Below are 15,866 nucleotides of genomic sequence, written 5' to 3'. Positions count from 1 at the left end.
ATTTTTTTTTCTAAAGTCTCCTCTCCACCTCCAGTCCTCCTCGTTGTCTTCCTCTGCGAGAGCAGCAGCGGCGGAGGCGGAGGCGGCGGCCATGGCGGGAGCGGGCGGATGGGACCCGCTCGTCGGCTCCGAGATCCACGGTTTCCTCACTTACCCAGGTTGCCGCCGCCCCCCATCCCCGACCGCGGCCTTTTCTATTTCCTCTCGTTTTGTTTTGTTTTTTTGGTTGATTGAGTTCGGCGCGGGGGGATTTCTATGGTTCTTCGTGGTGGTTTTTGCTCTTTTTTTTTTGTCTCGTGCTGTCTTTTCTCGGCGTGTTTGGTTCGTTTGGGGTTTGAGACACTGGCGTTTGATGTTTTCTCCTGCTAGCTGCTGTAGTTTCCTGTTTTTTTAGGTGTTACTGTTCACACATTTCCCCCATGTTGAGCTGCTGCTGTGCTGGATAGGTGTGTTTCTGCGGATAATCCTTGCTGTTTGTGGTTCGGTAGCTTGATTGAAGTGGCCGATTGCTTGTTTTGGTTTCGTGTTGCTTGTGTTGTTGGAATTTGGTCGGATGCTTCGTAGTTTGCGGGGTTTTTGACAGTTCAATTCCTTTGTCTATCTGATTCTTCCTGCTTAAATTTCGTTCCGTTAAGTTTCAGGGATTTGCGGCTAGCTCAAAGCTTGGTGTTTTTTTTTTCTAAGCTTTAGTTTGGCCTGATATTTTTAGGACACTGAGTTTATGCCGCATTCGCTGTTGAAAGAAATAAATCAATTTTGAGCTGACTTCTTGATTGGTGTATGTGTCGTGGTAGACTTGAACTATGAGAAGCTGGTGGCGGAGGCGGCGGCGCGGTGGTTCCGGCCTAATGAGATCTACGCGATATTGGCGAACCACGCGAGGTTCAAGATCCACGCACAACCGGTCGACAAGCCCGTGAGTATGTGTTCATGCACCCCTTTAGACCCTCATGTACCTGCCATGGTCTTTTCTTTGATGGTATGATGTGAACTCAAGGGAGCAGAGCATAGGGGCACGTTGATTGGTAAAGTGTTAGAGTGTAGGAAGGCAGTCATTTCTTGATCTTTTGGATTGGCTGTCTTGTGTGTGAAAAAAAAATGCTGTCTTGAGTTTAGGGCATCTTGGTCCATCGCTTAAGAAATAATGTGATGGTTGATTTTGCGATGGTCTTGCGGTGTTGAGCACCTGAGCGTCCCATCATTCGCGTTAGATGGATGAAAGCATGTTGAGTATTGAAATACATTTACAGTAGGCATAATTGAATGAAATTGCTCTTGTTAAGAAATATTTGTGCACCAAGAGCCGTATTGTTACTATTCTGATCAAAATACCATCTCTAGGATCAGATTATGGAATATTGGATGTAGAAAAATTTATATGCTCCCAACATCAGTTAGGTTAATATTGCTCAAAATGTAGGTATCCACTTACGTATTTTCTATATATCAGTTACCTGAATTTATTATTTGTCAGCAACCTCACCTTGTACACAACATTGCCTAAAACTTGCTGACAACTTTAATAGAGCTTTAATGAAAATTTTTGTTTGGTTTGATTTTATTTATATGGGAACATTTTTGTTTTATTCTTTTGTTGCTGGGGATTCATGAAACTAAAATTTTGTGTTTATGAACATCTTTTGTTACCACGCATGCACAGGAATTTAGTCCTTATTCTTATCCTGTCTATCTTGAGTATTAAAATTTCAAAATATCATCTCTATGATCATAACAGAATGTGCAATCATGCATAACATGAATGCGTTTCTGTGTCTTGAATGTAAACTAGTTATCGTGCACGTGCAAAGCACGTTTTAGCAATTCATATGCGAAAGTACAACAATAAAATGGGACCTTTTTCATGCAGTGCACTCCATACGAATTCTTCCGGTAAAAATTAGAGTTTCATATCATAGTATGATCGCAATTTGGATGATCTTTACAAAACATGCACTTTGTATCCTAGAGTGACAACATAAGATGCAGTGCACCAGCTGCCTTCATTAACAGAAATTCCAAAGCTTCGTATGAATGCCCCACAGGACAACTACATAGAAACATGTGCATAGATATCTCATGAATCCAAAAAAAAAAAAACTTTGGAGCATCTCTGGCTGAGAAAATAATTTGAATCATGACACTATATGATCACTGTTTCTATGAGATTGCTAGAATCACCATCTGGTAAAACAAGTTCATCAGCTAGCATCTCATATTCTCATTGATAGAATTGCATTACAGAGAGGAATACAATAGCCCATGGTTAGCAATCTCATGGCGGTTGACCTCAAACATATCAAAACCTAAGCTAAAGTGCAAAAGGAAAAGAGAAAATTAATATGATATTCTGCCACCAAGCCACACCAATGTTTGTAATATCCATAGCATGAGAAATCTTTCTCCATTCTGTGTAAAATAATGTTCATTTCAAACTTGAAGATCCATTACTTTCCCACCAGTATTGTTCCTATCAAAACTTAATTGAGATACATACGTTGAAAAACTATATAATCATATCCAAAGTCTAATGATAATGAATTAATGAATATATAACTATCGAAGATCTTTTATGTCTGAAGTGAGCAAATATATTGAAAACTGCATTGAAAGATGAACAAGATGCCATGGAAGGTACCGAAGTATTTCATGGGACATGCAGCTTTTATACCAATTTTCATCATCACATTTTGTCTCCCTTCCATATCTCGTCCAAGAGAAACACAAAACTGATCAATGTGTAAATTTAACTATCATCAATCCCTCTCCATAGCCTCTCCTTGGCCTTTTAGGCATTGTGACAAACAACATCAATAAAGACATATACCTACTGATGGCCACATGAATGATTATTGGATGGCCAATATCTATAAGAAATTCTATGCAATTACAGGAACAACAATAATTGCATTTAATAATGAGAAAAATATTCCCTCCATAACGTTTATTGCTGAAGAATAGTTTGATATTTCATTTTCCAAAACACTAAGATAATCATTATATGTATGGAACTGTCTATATGTGAATTGTTTATGATGCAGTATAATATTATTATATTGAAGCTGCAACATAGTGTTTCTAAATTACCTGTCCTTGTTGACAATGTTGACTTGCAAAGCCTATCCTATTATTCATCACCAAGGGAAGTGGCCAGCAGCAGCACATTGGGAGAGGAATGAGATTATATGTAATTCTTAAACAAAAAAGAATAATCTGTCACCTGTGTACATCAACAATGTAAATTTTGAAGGTAGCATCATAACATTAGCATCACACTGCCATATTGTCAGAAATCAGGATTTCTCCTTATTTCAGAGGATTAATTGAAAGCAGAGGAACCAAAAATAAGTGCATTAAATAAACAAAAGGCTGCTCATTAATCTGATGAGACTCTATCGTTCCTAATATACAGACACAAGATTTTGAATTCAGACTTGAATCTACAATTCAACTGTCAGATTGTATGAATTGGAGATGGGGATTCCAAACTCACCAACAAATTCGTCACGGCAACATCGAGCTGAATCAGGTCTCAACATGTCACCATTCAGCTGAACAACAAAATACAAATAGAGGACCAATGGGAAATCATAATTGACACATCGTTTGCCACAAAAAAGCTTGAGCATAAGAAATAGTGAATGATTAAAAATGAAAAATGAGAGTCAGCTGCCAGCAACAAACGACATCGTCACGTAAAAGCACTTTTAATACATACGCTATAGATAGAGTATTATCACAGGCCAATATAAATTGTCTGCAGGTAAAATAATGGTAGCAAACAAATCAAAATTTAGAAAAGCAAAATAATGGACCTGTCATTGCAGAATTTTGCGGTGTAGGGCTTAGTACATTACCCATTGAAATTAATCAGAATGCATGGTGATTGTGCACTATCATATCATCGTAGCTCAATAACTCCAAGTCTATTTAATTGAATTAAAGGCAAAGTATTAGTGAACTCTAAAATAAAGTCCACACTCTATTGGATGCAATAAAATTTTGATGTTTCTTTTAGCATGAAAATATCAGAAGTACAATTAATTAGAAACGTGTGACATAGAAATACTACCTGTCATTATAATGCTATTCTGTTGATTAATGTGGAAAACTATGCAGTTCTTTTGATTTCCATCTGAGCTTTGGATTTCACCACATGTGTCACCAGAGTTCAGTGCAATAAAATTTCTTCTACTGCCTAAAATCATACATCATGAATTGTTGTGAGTACTAAAAGAAGTAGCAGCATCTAAAAGTATAGCAGGTTCTTTCCTGCTTGAACTTTCAGTTGCACCACTATCATGGCCAGAGTCTCCCATTGAGTCAGTAGCAGTAGTTTTCACTTCTTAATAATAGTCTGTATCTAGCGAAGAAAAAAAACTATATAATAGCAAAACAGAAATATATTGAACATATGTCTGCACTGCAGATTCCTACAAATATGCATACTGATCATGTCTCCTTATCCATCACACAAAGCAGCATCATCGTCGTGTCTGAGCCATCTGCAGACATGAACAGCAGGTGGAATTAGCGTCATGCTACCATCGCTGGCCCCAGTGCCGCCCTTCTTGCTCCACCCATGCCTAGCACAAAGGAACCTCCATACACACACACCCGGCACATACGGACTTTTGCAAACCTCTGCATCCACCTACATACAGACATACAGCTCCAAGCACATATACATCTGTGACAAACAACACACTGTTTTTTATTTTCATTATAAAAAGTCATGGTTCTTGATCCATCTCCACCAATGCTTCTCCTAATCAGAAAAAGGTAACACCAATAAAAGATTTGATCGATCTCCACCATATGCACAAATCTAACAACACAAATCATCCCAGGGGTGACAGCAAAAGAAGGGTTGTGTGTTCTTTTTGGTGATTGTTTCTAGGGTTTGAGCAGGAGAAATATTTTACAAATCAAAGCAGTAGATCGAAGCAATACCTTGTGAGTGATGCTCCTCCATCACCTAGAAGATGCTCGCCGACGGGGAGATGCACGGCTTTGGTTCTTCCACACCGAAGCCGTTGTCGAATCAGCCGTCCTGGTCGAAGCTGCGGGGATGGGTAACAGCGGGGGCGAGTGGGCAATGCCCTCCCAGTACCCTTTTCATCAACCGCGGATGGGGCCGAGGTCGGCTCTGGCCGCGGCGGTCGTGGTGGCGGTGGCGGCGGAAGGGGACCTCGACGGCGGCGGATGGGGCCGAGGTCGGAACCGGCCACGGCGGTGGGGAAGAAGCAGCGGCTCCGGCGGCAGTCCACGCGGGGAGGATCTCCAGCGAGGATGCAGCGATGTGGTGGCAGAACATGCGGGGAGGAGGAGCAAGCGAGGAGGAGGAGAAGCGAAGTCTTCGCGGGTGGAGGAGGAGCAGCGAAATATCCGCGCGTGGATGGATCGCGCGGTGGTGAAATCATGCGCGCAGATGGACGGTAGGGATTGATCCGGGTGATTTGGCCTGTAGGATTGGAAGGAGACAACTCCTCCTTTTTATATTAGTATAGATTACAAATTAATTTGTGCTTTCTCTGAATTCTTTCTTTTGTTGTTCTGCCATTTCTACTAGTCAGGCTTCTCTATGTTCACTTTGACACTGACCTTTTTTTTTAAACTCTGCTCACCCATCTGCACGGGTAATTTTTAGTGGCTATTTGTCATTCACCTTTTTTTCACCAATAAAACACCACTCTATCATGCACGATATTCCATAAGAACATTAGTCACTCAAAATTTCTTTTATGCTAACTGTATAATTCAGTCCAAAATCCCTTATATTTTGGGACAGAGGGAGTAACTAGGGTATGTTTCTGATTGCATTACATTGTGAGGATTTCCACCTCTTGAAATTATGTTGAAAACTGTTGCATGCTTCCGTGAATCATATATTAGTCCCCAGTTTCCAGTTCCATCCTTTTGCTATCAGAAACTGTTTTGTGCATTCCAAGCAAACATGAGCACTAACTTTCTTTTAAATCAGGTGGAACTGTTGTTCTATATGATCGTAAAGTAGTCAGGAACTTCCGTAAGGATGGCCATAATTGGAAAAAAAAGAAGGATGGCAGGACGGTCCAAGAAGCTCATGAAAAATTAAAGGTGAAAGGGGGAAAACCCAAAAATTGCCTGACTGGTGCTATATTCTAATACCCCCTTTACTGGTATTGATTTGTGTCATTTTGTAGATTGGTAACGAAGAAAGGGTTCATGTCTATTATGCTCGAGGTGAAGATGATCCAAATTTCTTTCGAAGATGCTACTGGCTACTTGACAAGTAAGAGTTGAACTCCAACAGTTCTATTTTTTTTTCTTTCAAATTTCGACAAAATCGACTTGCATCATTGTTTGCATCTTATGGTCTTATCTGCAAGTAGACTGTGCTCTTTTCAGCAGATTGTGACAAATAGCTACTATTGTTTGGCTAATACAGGCTTCTTAAGACATTTTTCTGTCAATATGGCTACATTCACCATGTCAAAAATTAATATATTCATATATATGTTAATGTTGGACTAGGACACCCCATTGTGTTCTTTGCTTTCCCAAACCTGTCTGAAGTTTAGTACAAATTTTCTATTCTCTGAGCTGGAAAACTGCTTTATACTAGGGGTAGGATATTGCAGTTATTGCATATTTGAATTTTATGTTAATGGATACATTAGCTTTTTATACAGTATAACTTATATTTTATTTTGCTGTGCCGTGTTTTCTTCCCACTTCAATGAGTTAAAATTGAGACATCTCTAATAATTTTTGTGATGAACGTGATAACATATTCTATGAACAAGAATGTGGTCAAATTTTGTATTGATAACCTTAGGATGGATTTCTAACAAAAGAAAATTTGTATTTGGTTACAGAATGCATAGATATGCTGTAAAATTGATATTTTCCACAGTATGTTCAGATGCAAAATTGGATAGATATACCATGCAACTCTTATTTGCTGATATGATTCTGCAACTTTTATTTGCTGATATGGTCCTGCAAATTTTATTTTCTGATATTGTTCTTGGTTATTTCTTATTCAGAGATTTGGAGCGCATAGTTCTTGTGCATTATCGGCAAACAGCTGAGGTACTTCTTTTTCTCTCTTGTTTTATGTTTTACAATAAATTATTCATTTCGGATGCTGAAGTGAGGATGCATTCTAAATTAGTAACACTCAGTAACTCGTTAAGTATTTTTTGATCTGTTTCAGCTTATGTAGATCTCATGATAAAAGATATAATCTTTCAAGAACAAATAGAAAGAGCCTGCATTTGGTTATCACATTCTTTCTGCTGTTTGTAATTTTGTATAGTTTTTTTTTCTTTTGTATTTTCCTGCACTGCATTAAGTTGACCAGATGCTCTTCGCCTACTAACTGTTAAAAGGTTGGTGGCTAGATTTAACATTTTTATCAGTGCTATTTTCTTTGTTGTACACAATGATTAATTTCTAACGTGGCCCAGCGGAGCATGCTGTTCTCTGTATCTTTTATTCAAAGATTTATTTAGCTTTCTATGGACAAAGAAAGGGTACCAGCTATGCTTATCTAGTTTTCAAGTTGTCACGCAAGTCAAATCTTCACTCCTTTAAACGGAGTGATGGTGTATATACACCCATTCCCTTCATGACAAAAAAAAGATCTTTTCAGGATACTTCTAAGTAAAACATTTTCTTTTAGATCACAAGATCTAATTAGACATGTTGTAGGATGTTCTGCAAAGGGTTGATGTCGTTGATCCTCTACATATTTATAGTTTCTGCTATGATCAGTCTCTTAATCTGGTTTATCTTGATCAGGAAAATGCAATGGCTCCTCCGAACCCAGAACCTGAAGTTGCAGATGTTCCTACAGTGAATTTGATCCATTACACCTCTCCTCTGACCTCTGCAGATTCAACCTCTGGTCATACTGAGCTATCTTTGCCAGAGGAAATTAATTCACATGGTGGCATATCAGCTTCTAGTGGTGAGACATGCTTGGATCCTGAACATTTATTGGATGTAAATGTGCTTCATTACCAGCTTTATGTTCAGAAAATTTTGTCCGAAAGTTTAGCTTCTACTAGTTTTTAGTTTCTCATTCTTTTCCATATTGTCATGTCATAATTTTTGTAGGCTGTTCCCTTCTCTACATGTCTTACTAATTTTATCTTGGATTGTTCATTACGCAGAGACTGGCAATCATGATTCCAGCCTGGAGGAGTTTTGGGCTAATCTTTTAGAGTCATCTATAAAAAACGACCCAAAAGTTGTTACTTCTGCCTGCGGTGGGATTTTTGACAAAGCTATGACAATTGATATTACTGTTGTAGAGTTATAATCCTGCTTATTGTATAAAACAGGTGGTTCCTTTGTGTCCAGTCAGCAGATTAATAATGGGCCGAAGAATTCTGGAAACATTGTCAATACCAGTATGGCAAGTAATGTAAGTTAGCTGCTACAAACCTATCGGTTTTAAACTGATAAGTGATATGCTCTGTGATTTAAATTGCAAACAAATTTCACTACAATTCTGGAACTCAATTGCTATTCTTTAGGTTTTAGCTTTAAATTCAGCATAGCATACCTGGTTGATACTCTGGAATTTGGGAGGAGCATTTGATTTCATGCAATTCTCTTCTTCCTTCATCAATACTCAGGGTCTTTCTGTATGTTAATTTTTATGAACCAGCAATGCTTCCTGTGAACTTATAAGTCTTCTATATAGTCGTAACATATCCAACACATTGCATATGTGATTATTCTGCCAATCTGGTTATAATGCAAGGTGGCCAGAAAAGCTGTTCTCTTTAGTCTTTACACTTCCGTCATCTCCTGTTTTTTTGATCTACAACTACAACACGTTTTATCTTAAAGCCATGGGGATCCAATGATAAATATGAGTATGCGCTATTCAGTATACATGGGTTCTATTTCTGCACACATTTATGTGTATATGTATATATGCATATTTTTTTGTATCTATGCAGGCTATCCCAGCACTTAATGTGGTGTCAGAAACTTATGCTACAAATCATGGCCTCAATCAAGTAAATGCAAATCATTTTGGAGCTCTGAAGCATCAAGGAGATCAGACTCAATCTCTTTTGGCGTCTGATGTAGATTCTCAATCAGATCAATTTATAAGTTCTTCGGTGAAATCTCCAATGGATGGTAACACATCTATTCCTAATGAGGTGCCTGCTAGGCAGAACAGTCTTGGACTGTGGAAGTACTTGGATGATGACAGTCCTGGTTTAGGAGATAATCCAAGTTCAGTTCCACAGAGCTTCTGTCCAGTGACCAATGAAAGACTATTAGAAATCAATGAGATCTCCCCAGAATGGGCTTACTCTACAGAGACTACCAAGGTTGTCCTTTTGATATCTAGCAAACTTCCATGCTGTCTAGTTTTAGTTTCATTCTTGAAATGTTCAATTTTGATGGGAAAGCTGCATTCCATTATTATCTGTTCCCAGTTACCAAAATTATTATTCTTGTTAACTTCAAAAAAAAATATTGTTTTTATTGTCTACAAGGTACCTCTTGGTTGGGTTGTTTCTGTCATAACTCCATATGCTACTTTGACTAATAATATTTACAAAAAGAATATTTTGAATAAATGGAGTAGCATATTACTTCCTCCGTTTCATAATGTAAGTCATTCTAGCATTGCCCACATTCATATAGATGTTAATGAATCTAGGCACACATATATGTCTAGATTCATTAACATCAATATGAATGTGGAAAATGCTAGAATGATTTACATTGTGAAACGGAGGGAGTACGATCGTTTGTTTAGTGATAAATCTAGTAACATCATTATTAAATGATTGATCTTTTTTATTTTTTCATTATTGATAGTCAAAGTTAAACATGTTTACTATTCTAAAAATGCTTATATTTTGGGATGGAGGGAGTACTATATAGAATTGCATGCATAATCCACCTGAGCTGTTATGTTTTATATTTATGTTATATCAAACTGCAAATTACTAAAGTATTGACGACTGCTGAATTGTAGGTCGTGGTGATTGGGAATTTCTATGAGCAATACAAGCATTTGGCTGGGTCTGCTATGTTTGGTGTCTTTGGTGAGCAATGTGTTGCCGGAGATATTGTTCAAACTGGTGTTTACCGTTTCATGGTTGGACCACATACACCTGGAAAAGTGGATTTTTATTTGACTTTGGATGGGAAAACGCCAATCAGTGAGATTTGCAGTTTCACGTATCATGTTATGCATGGTAGTTCCTTGGAGGCTAGGCTGCCGCCATCTGAGGATGATTACAAAAGGACAAATCTTAAGATGCAGATGAGACTAGCTCGCTTGTTGTTTGCCACAAACAAGAAAAAGATAGCACCAAAGTTGCTTGTAGAAGGCACCAAAGTTGCCAATCTCATGTCAGCATTACCAGAGAAGGAATGGATGGATTTGTGGAATATTCTTAGTGACCCAGAAGGCACATATGTTCCTGTTACTGAAAGCTTGCTTGAACTAGTGTTGCGAAATAGGTTGCAAGAGTGGCTTGTTGAAATGGTAATGGAAGGTCATAAGTCTACTGGTCGCGATGATCTAGGACAAGGAGCTATCCATCTGTGTTCTTTCCTAGGTTATACTTGGGCTATTCGATTGTTTTCTTTGTCGGGGTTCTCCTTGGATTTCCGTGATTCTTCTGGTTGGACTGCTTTACACTGGGCTGCATACCACGGGAGGTACCCTCTATGTCCTGATATTTCTATCCTTCTTTTGCTGTGTAACATAGACGAAATAATATTAAAAATTAAACAACCCATTTACTGCATGAGTTCTGGCAGCTGTGATGTGTTCAGCTTATTTGTAAGTCAAGCTTGATTGGAAACTGACTAATGAGAAACCAAATAAGCAGCTGTTAGACAACATGAACCGAATTTTGTTATGAACAACCTGCTACATCTGGAACGTTTGTAATGCATAAGCAGTATTTTCTATTATAGTGTGATCTTAGATTCATTTGGTTCATTTTTGCTGGAGACAACTAGTAATAGGCAATCTTGGGTACATTTTGTGTCGGAATAGATCGGGTCATAGATTTTTGATGACTTTCTTGTGCTCAACTTTTTAACATTCATTTTCCAGGGAAAGGATGGTTGCCACTCTTTTATCTGCTGGAGCAAATCCAAGTTTAGTTACAGACCCTACTCCCGAATCCCCTGCTGGACTCACTGCTGCTGATCTTGCAGCAAGACAAGGTTACGATGGCTTGGCAGCATATCTTGCTGAGAAAGGATTGACTGCACATTTTGAGGCCATGTCACTGTCCAAGGATACTGAGCAATCACCATCAAAGACTAGGCTAACAAAACTACAAAGCGAGAAGTTTGAGCACCTTAGTGAACAAGAACTTTGCTTAAAAGAATCTCTAGCAGCCTATCGCAATGCTGCTGATGCTGCCAGTAATATCCAAGCTGCACTCAGGGAGAGAACTCTTAAGCTTCAAACAAAAGCAATTCAATTGGCTAATCCTGAGATTGAAGCATCTGAGATAGTTGCTGCTATGAAGATTCAACATGCATTTCGGAACTACAACAGAAAGAAAGCAATGAGAGCTGCTGCACGAATACAGAGTCATTTCCGTACATGGAAGATGAGGAGGAACTTCATTAACATGCGAAGACAAGTTATCAGGATACAAGTAAGCTTCTGCATCTTCTTGTTGCATGTTTTGATTTGTTACTTCTGTCCTCACTGTGCTGAAGAGCACTTGTGGTAGCTCAATGTGTTGGAACTTGGAAGGCAAATTAATGTCATTTGATATTTCAAATTTTCAATGTTCTTATTTTTGGTGAGAAAAAAAAAGGAAGTTGCTGTGCCTTCTTATATTGTTCATGTCATGTGTATTGGATATTGTGTATTGACTACAATATTTTGCTCAGGCTGCGTACCGAGGTCATCAAGTGAGAAGGCAGTACCGCAAGGTAATATGGTCTGTTGGAATTGTTGAGAAAGCAATTTTGCGATGGAGAAAGAAGAGAAAAGGCCTTCGTGGGATCGCATCTGGAATGCCAGTAGTTATGACTGTGGATGCCGAAGCAGAACCAGCAAGTACTGCAGAAGAAGACTTCTTCCAGGCCGGCCGGCAACAAGCCGAGGACAGGTTCAATAGATCTGTGGTTCGCGTTCAAGCCCTGTTCCGTTCTTACAAGGCACAACAGGAGTACCGGAGGATGAAGATTGCTCATGAGGAGGCCAAGGTAATTTTTTTTAAAACTTTCTCCAATAATTGCTGGCATGTGCCGACTACCATATATTATTTGATTTTTACACATTCCAATTATCCTTTAGAACTTGTATTGTAGCCATTTGTCAACCAAATACCATCTCCAAAAAAAGGGGAAAAAACCCATACCGCAGCATGCCTAACGCCTATGTCTTTCACACAATTTCTTAAAGAAAACATGGAATATGCTATTGCAGTGGCATATATTTTTTGTTGACACAATCTCTTGAGTTATGCTTGTCACTGTGCTGTGCAGATTGAGTTCAGTGAAGGGCAGCTAGGAGCAGCATGCAGGAGTTGAAATGGTTTTTAGGGACAGCTAGTTTCTCTAATTCTTGTCTTGTACATTATTGGAAATGCTAGAACAACCTGCAGTTTGCCGACGCTGTACATTTTAGGACCATCTGAATGATCTGATACAGCTTTTGCTGACCCCTTATGGCTGATGAATTTGATGTTAGCCCTGTAGTAACTGTGGTGGTTTGCGTTTGGCTGGCTTTAAGCTGGACATAAACAGCGTGTGCTTCAATGTACATGTAGATGCAATGCAAGTACATATCATGTTGTAAATGCTAATAAGATTAGCAATAATCAGCAAAGCCCTGAGCCAATGACAAGGAGTGTGGTTTTTCTCTGTTTTTACAAGCCTGTTTTTACGTACTCCTATCGTCCTAAAATATAACAATTTTAAGATAGATAAGACATATCATGTTATATTTTGGGACGGAGTTATATTTTGGGACGGAGTGACATTAGAAACTTTGGTAAAAAATTAAGTGGACTTCCTTTTATTGTCTTTTATCATATGATAGCATGATCATTTATTCATACGACTGTAGCATGATATCGCGTCTAGGACCACAACAACAACCACTGTACCACAATCAACGTGCGTAATGGCTTTGATTAACGAGGCCAACCGACTATGGTCAATTAGCGTGTTGGATACGCGTGGCGAGCTCCTGAAGGAAGCCGACGAGCCTCTTGAACTCCGTCGCCGACGAGCCGCCGTCGGCGACGTCCCGTCTCACCTTCTCCGCCAGCGCTTGGGCCGTCGCCCTGATCTCGCCGGACTCCATCGCCTCCCTCACCATCCTCGCCACGACGGCGGCGTCGCACGCGTCCTTCATGTCCAGCCCCGTCCCCCACACGCCGCCCACGAACCTGCTGTTGATCTGCTGGTCGACGAAGAACGGCCAGCACACCGTCGGCACGCCCTCGACGGCGGCCTCCAGCGTCGAGTTCCACCCGGCGTGCGTCAGGAAGCACCCCACGGCGCGGTGCCGCAGCACGTCCCGCTGCGGCGCCCACCGCACGACGCGCGCCTTGCTGTGCCCCGCCGCCGCCGCGACGGCTTCTTGCAGATCGGCGTGCTGCAGCCTCGCCGTGACCATGTCCGGCCGGAGCACCCAGAGGAACGGGTGGCCGGCGGCGACGAGCCCGGACAGGAACTCCGTGAACTGCTCCGGCGAGATGACGGTGAGGCTCCCCAGGCTGACGTACACGACGGACCGGTCCGCCTGGCCGTCGAGCCACGCCATGCAGCCGTCGTCCTCGCGCCACAGGCTGGTGGCCGCCGCCGGCGCGGGGGACATGGCGTGGAGTGGACCGACGGCGAAGACGTCGCGCACGCGCGGCGCGATGTGCGCCAGCGCTGGCGCCTCCAGCGACGCGGCCGTGTTGAGTATGACCGCCCGTGCCTTGCAGCTCCCCGTGGTGAGGTCGACCAGCATTTGCAGCTTGGGATGGACGTCGTGGTCGTTGCCGTGGCGGCGGAAGGTGCTCGGGAGATCTCGCCGGCGAAGGAATCCCTCCATGCCGGGAACGCCACGCACCGGCTCGTCGAGGTCGCCGCCGGGTGGGAACGGCAGCTCACCGAGCTCGAAGAGCCTGGGCACGGACATGTACGCCAGTAAGCTAGACGCGCTCGCCGTGCGGAAGGCCAGCGCGGGCACGCCGAGCTCCTCGGCGACGTCGATTGCGAACGTTAAAAGTGCGTCCGCCACGACGGAGGTCACCGGCGGGAAGCCGCCGGCGCCGCCGCTCCCGACCAACAACGAGCCGAGCAGAGCACGGTACGCGGCTTGGCCAGCGCCCAGGAGGGAATCGACCATCACCGGGACGTCGCTCGCGGAGCGGGGATGGTCGTCGGGGAGGCCGTCCGGGACGGACAGGAAGCGGAGGCGCCGTGGCGAGCCCGCCGTGGTTGCGGCGGCGGCGTTGCCAAGGCGGTGGAGGTTGTGGTCGGTGTGGAGGAAGGTGACGTGGACGCCGGCGGCGGCGGCGAGGGCGGTGGCGAGGTGGAGCATGACGTTGATGTGGCCCTGCAGCGGCATCGGGAACACGAGGACGTGCGCCGCCGCCGCGCCCATCGGTGCCGGAGGTGGCCGGCCGGCGCGTCTCGCCCCTGTGCTGCTCTGCCCAGTCACGGGCTCACAGACAGCTTGGTAGTTGGAGGTGAGTGGCGTGGCAAGACATGCACGTGGACGAAGGCCATCACCTGTGTACCCACTGGTGGAGAAACCCTTTGTAGTCCCGGTTCGTAACCCCCCTTTAGTCCCGGTTTCCAAACCGGGAGTACCAATCCAGGACTAAAGATCGCTATCTTTAGTCCCGGGTGAAATAACCGGGAGTAAAGATCGATCTTTAGTCCCGGTTGGTGTTTGAGTAAAGATCGATCTTTAGTCCCGGTTGGTAACACCAACCGGGACTAAAGATGGCTCAGCCTTACCAACCGGGACTAAAGATGGCTCAGCCACGTGGCCGGCTGAGCCTTACCAATCGGGACTAAAGATCGAGCTGACCTTTTTTTTTTTCATGGCCATGTTGCTGCATGGTTTATATATATATATATAAACCATGCATATATATGTTTCAATACATATATATATGCATACATATATATATGTATATATATATATATATATTATATTATATTATATGTATATACATGCATAATATATATGTATTTATACATATATATGTTATGCAAATGCATATGTATATAGATATATATATGACCAAAATATATTTACATTATAGAAAATGTGTACACATGCATATAGAAACATATGTAGTCATGTATTAATTACAATCCATTATATGTCCTAGCTAGCTACGATTTCGACGTAGTAGTACTCGCTGCTAGCTCAGAAGCTAAGGACCGGTGAATTGTGTTTCCGTCGTATTAGAATTCACCCTTAGGATCAAGGATTTCTTCGTTGATGAATCCCATGAGTTGTTCTTGAACCGCCGCGATAAATTCCTTGTGTGTGGTCAGGTTATCCCTCATGCGAATAAACTATATGAATGTATGAAATTGATTAGTAATTAAACAAGAAATCGCTACGTAATGAAATTTTGAATTTATTTGTACTTACATCGAGCTCTCTTGTGGTGATGATTTGGTCTGCAAGGCAGTGGCAATACTCGCACACGTAATAGCCGCACAAGTTAGTTCCCTGCTTTTGCTTTGCGCACTACAAATAAATGACAAACAACGAGAGATCTAATTAATATACACTTGTATGTATTTGAATCGGAGAAATATAAATGTAGAGCATGTGTACTCACAGGAAATTTGAACTTCCGCCTAAGTCTTTCTCTCCATTTGCCGCGGACCAAATGACGGAACCG

At 41.8% G+C, this 15,866-nt stretch overlaps 2 protein-coding genes across 3 annotated transcripts; one reads left to right on the top strand and one right to left on the bottom strand.

Moving 5' to 3' along the window:
- Positions 1 to 12: 12 nt before the first annotated feature.
- On the top strand, positions 13 to 12,868 carry LOC4343265 (calmodulin-binding transcription activator CBT-like). 2 transcript variants are annotated; one of them, XM_015790946.3, is made up of 13 exons: positions 13 to 158; positions 795 to 920; positions 5,981 to 6,096; positions 6,183 to 6,271; positions 7,029 to 7,074; positions 7,786 to 7,954; positions 8,160 to 8,255; positions 8,331 to 8,413; positions 8,958 to 9,338; positions 9,995 to 10,686; positions 11,090 to 11,645; positions 11,887 to 12,204; positions 12,487 to 12,868. In XM_015790946.3, the coding sequence occupies exons 1-13, from the start codon at positions 92 to 94 to the stop codon at positions 12,529 to 12,531; spliced, it is 2,784 nt and encodes a 927-aa protein (XP_015646432.1). In that variant the 5' UTR covers positions 13 to 91; the 3' UTR covers positions 12,532 to 12,868. The 2 variants fall into 2 exon arrangements, with proteins under 2 accessions (XP_015646432.1, XP_015646431.1); XM_015790945.3 differs by having other exon boundaries at positions 795 to 5,435.
- A 122-nt stretch (positions 12,869 to 12,990) lies between these two features.
- On the bottom strand, positions 12,991 to 14,734 carry LOC4343264 (myricetin 3-O-rhamnoside 1,2-glucosyltransferase UGT709G2). Its single transcript, XM_015790947.3, has one exon. It carries the CDS (start codon positions 14,600 to 14,602, stop codon positions 13,160 to 13,162), a length of 1,443 nt encoding a protein of 480 aa, XP_015646433.1. The 5' UTR covers positions 14,603 to 14,734; the 3' UTR covers positions 12,991 to 13,159.
- Positions 14,735 to 15,866: the final 1,132 nt, after the last annotated feature.

The sequence above is a fragment of the Oryza sativa genome, chromosome 7 (assembly GCF_034140825.1).
Source record: "Oryza sativa Japonica Group chromosome 7, ASM3414082v1".
Taxonomy (NCBI): domain Eukaryota; kingdom Viridiplantae; phylum Streptophyta; class Magnoliopsida; order Poales; family Poaceae; genus Oryza; species Oryza sativa.
The sequence above is the reverse complement of the archived record's forward strand: the minus strand, read 5'-3'. Positions and strand labels throughout refer to the sequence as shown.

What these genes read in the sequence shown, in the direction of transcription:
- LOC4343265 (XM_015790945.3), top strand. Translation starts at nt 4,961, where the DNA reads ATGCTCCTCCATCACCTAGAAGATGCTCGCCGACGGGGAGATGCACGG. An exon ending in ATCATGCGCGCAGATGGACG is followed by an intron (nt 5,436 to 5,980) that starts GTAGGGATTGAT and finishes CTTTTAAATCAG; the next exon opens with GTGGAACTGTTGTTCTATAT. An exon ending in TGGCATATCAGCTTCTAGTG is followed by an intron (nt 7,955 to 8,159) that starts GTGAGACATGCT and finishes TTCATTACGCAG; the next exon opens with AGACTGGCAATCATGATTCC.
- LOC4343264 (XM_015790947.3), bottom strand. Translation starts at nt 14,602, where the DNA reads ATGGGCGCGGCGGCGGCGCACGTCCTCGTGTTCCCGATGCCGCTGCAG.